The sequence below is a fragment of the Phytophthora parasitica genome, assembly GCF_000247585.1.
Source record: "Phytophthora parasitica INRA-310 unplaced genomic scaffold supercont2.21, whole genome shotgun sequence".
In the NCBI taxonomy this organism is placed as follows: Eukaryota; Oomycota; class Peronosporomycetes; order Peronosporales; family Peronosporaceae; genus Phytophthora; species Phytophthora nicotianae.
The window spans coordinates 415723-418239 of NW_008649007.1; the positions used below are offsets into that span (position 1 = coordinate 415723).

Genomic DNA, 2517 nt, shown 5'->3' on the forward strand with positions numbered 1-2517 from the left:
ACAGTCCTCGATGCTTCGCGCTCGAGTTGCATCCTTCAAGCGAACATTTTTTGCCGCCCTACAATCAGCAAAATATATACACGATAGAATCAGTACAGTTCTGGGAGTTTTTACGTTATACGACTACCAAGAATCCACTATTTCTCGGACGGAATTGACACGTACCCCGTGACGACAGCACAGTCCCTTGTGCACGATGTAATTGTTGCAGCCCTCGTGTCTGCATGTGCGACGGCGCTTCTTCTCCTCTTTGCTTAGCTTCAAGGTTTGTTTGGCACCTTGGAGAATATGAGCCGACGGTGATGCGACCACAGCAGTTCTGGTCAGTGCTGACTGCCGCGTGTGTCGGATGGGCATGTTCAGGATGAAGTGAAGCCCGAACTTGCACTCATCTGCTGCGGTGGGCTCCGATTTCGATACGCCGAGCGAGTGTGGTCCAGAGAAGGAGGTAACTTTGTCGTGTGCCACCACCTGCATGTTCGTTTGGATATGTGGAGTGGTCTCCGCTAGACGCGTGCAAATTTGAAAATGAGGTAGTCACAAGGTCCCTTCGAGATGTTTAGTATCTTGTTGACTGCGGCGGAGGACTTTGTAGTACAATTCTCTCGCGCCATGAAAACGCGCATAGTCACCGATTGTCCCACACTACCTTTGGTGAAGTGACCGAAACCTGTCAGACTAAAAGTGTTGGATGGCTAGCAAACGTTGACAACGTTGGTGACTGGATGTCTGGTGCGTAGTTTTCGGCTGGCTTTTCTGTCATAATGTCTGCGGCCGTCGTAGAACGGGTAAGTAGTTGACCCCGAAAGGTTAACGTGGTGGAGGAACCTGATTTACTGAACTTGTCCGCGGCCGTCGTGGTACAGGTAAGTGCTCGACCCCGAAAGAATAACGTGGTGGAGAAACCTAATTAGCTGCACCTGTGTTGACAGAACCATGAGGTTCATGATGAGCGGCCGTGTTTTAGTCACCAGTCGTGATTCACCACTGATCTCTTTATCGCTAACGTGTACTTAAGTACTGATCTCAATCTGAAAGATTATCCAATCATGATGGTCCTATAACAAACTGGAGCTCAACCTCATTGCGAATTTACGAAGCATTGTGGTAGAGTAGTATATTGCAACACCCGTTCTACCACATTGCAAGCCTTTGAAGATAAAGCTGTGGTGCAATAAACTGTCTCTTGCTCGTGAGACTAAAATTCGGTGACGATACGGTTTAAATAACTGGGACAGTCGCTAGACAAAACAGTGCGGCTGGATGTCAAACATGCAAATGGGCCACGCGAGGATGCCACGTACTTGGCAGAATGTGGTGACAAATAGTAATTCGATTGCGCGAGTGTATAAGTGGAGTTTGCTTACGAACTTCTATGTTGTGCTAGTAAGTTATCCAGCGATTAACCAAGATGAACAAACGCTTCTTACTGTCCGAACGCTTGACGTCATTGCTGCACTTATATTACTGCTGCTGTTGTTCTCAAGTGCTGGTACGTACAGGTGGAGCGACAACTGAGCGTCTGTTTTCTTCCATGGAGACCACGACACAGTCGACGGATGCAGATAATCGAAGCTTGCAATCATATTGGGTGACTTTAATATGGGGGAACGCACGTCAAACATCCTTTCATATTGTCGTCGATGTCACAAATTCCCTGAAAAAGTTTGATACTGTTCTTGAGGTGTGAATGGAGATCTTTGTGCTCCTAAACATTTTTTTTTATTTAAGCGTACACGTACGCAAAAAGCAGTCATAAACCAGTGTCGCCCATCATATATACCTTCGAAAATACATCGATCGACTAAGACTTATCCTACGGAAAGTCTAACCTTTTATGAATTTCGTGTCTGGGTTTTGACACGCCTTCAAAATTCGATTCAGATCGTCCAAACCACCGGAGGGGTAAATTGTTTTTGTTTGATCTCAGCAACTGTGTGATTTGGTAGGTTAAATCAATCTCTGAGTACTGAATTGGCATTGCAAGTACATGATGCGCTCAGCGAACTGCAAATTAGTGGCACACTAGACTTTGACTGTAAAAGAACTTGGTGTTGGCAATCTAAACTCTGTAAATACTGTGCTTTTTTGTCATGTAAGAGCATCTTAGTACTGTGCATTAGTTTTTCAGCTGGAACGGAATTATAATAGGCAGGTATTTTTTTTGAAGAGATAATAGAAGGGCTCGATTTCTTTTCTCGCGAGCAATTGCATAGCCGTAGCAAATTCCAGAATATTAACTACACCATCACTTCGAAATACAAAGTTGATAATACAGAAATCGGGTAATTCGATGCATTATTTCCCTGTTCAGTAAACTTTTGGTGGCCAATGATTATAGTACTGCAATGTCCACAAATGCATAGAGATGGAAATGTCGTAGCATTTTACCTCGTTTTTTATTAGGAAGAACAGAGTTTAACAAAAGCGAATCTACCTACAACACCGAGTTTTGTGATGTATTTATCCATTAACAGGCTTCTTGTCTAAAACTTCTACTTGCCACAGTAGCGTCAA

General features: G+C 44.3%; 1 protein-coding gene across 1 annotated transcript; it reads right to left on the reverse strand.

Annotated features, from left to right (window-relative positions):
- Nucleotides 1-123: 123 nt before the first annotated feature.
- PPTG_22689 (hypothetical protein) lies at nucleotides 124-477 on the reverse strand (the record flags this gene model as incomplete). Its single annotated transcript, XM_008905810.1, has 1 exon — nucleotides 124-477. The coding sequence occupies one exon, from the start codon at nucleotides 475-477 to the stop codon at nucleotides 124-126; it is 354 nt and encodes a 117-aa protein (XP_008904058.1).
- Nucleotides 478-2517: the final 2040 nt, after the last annotated feature.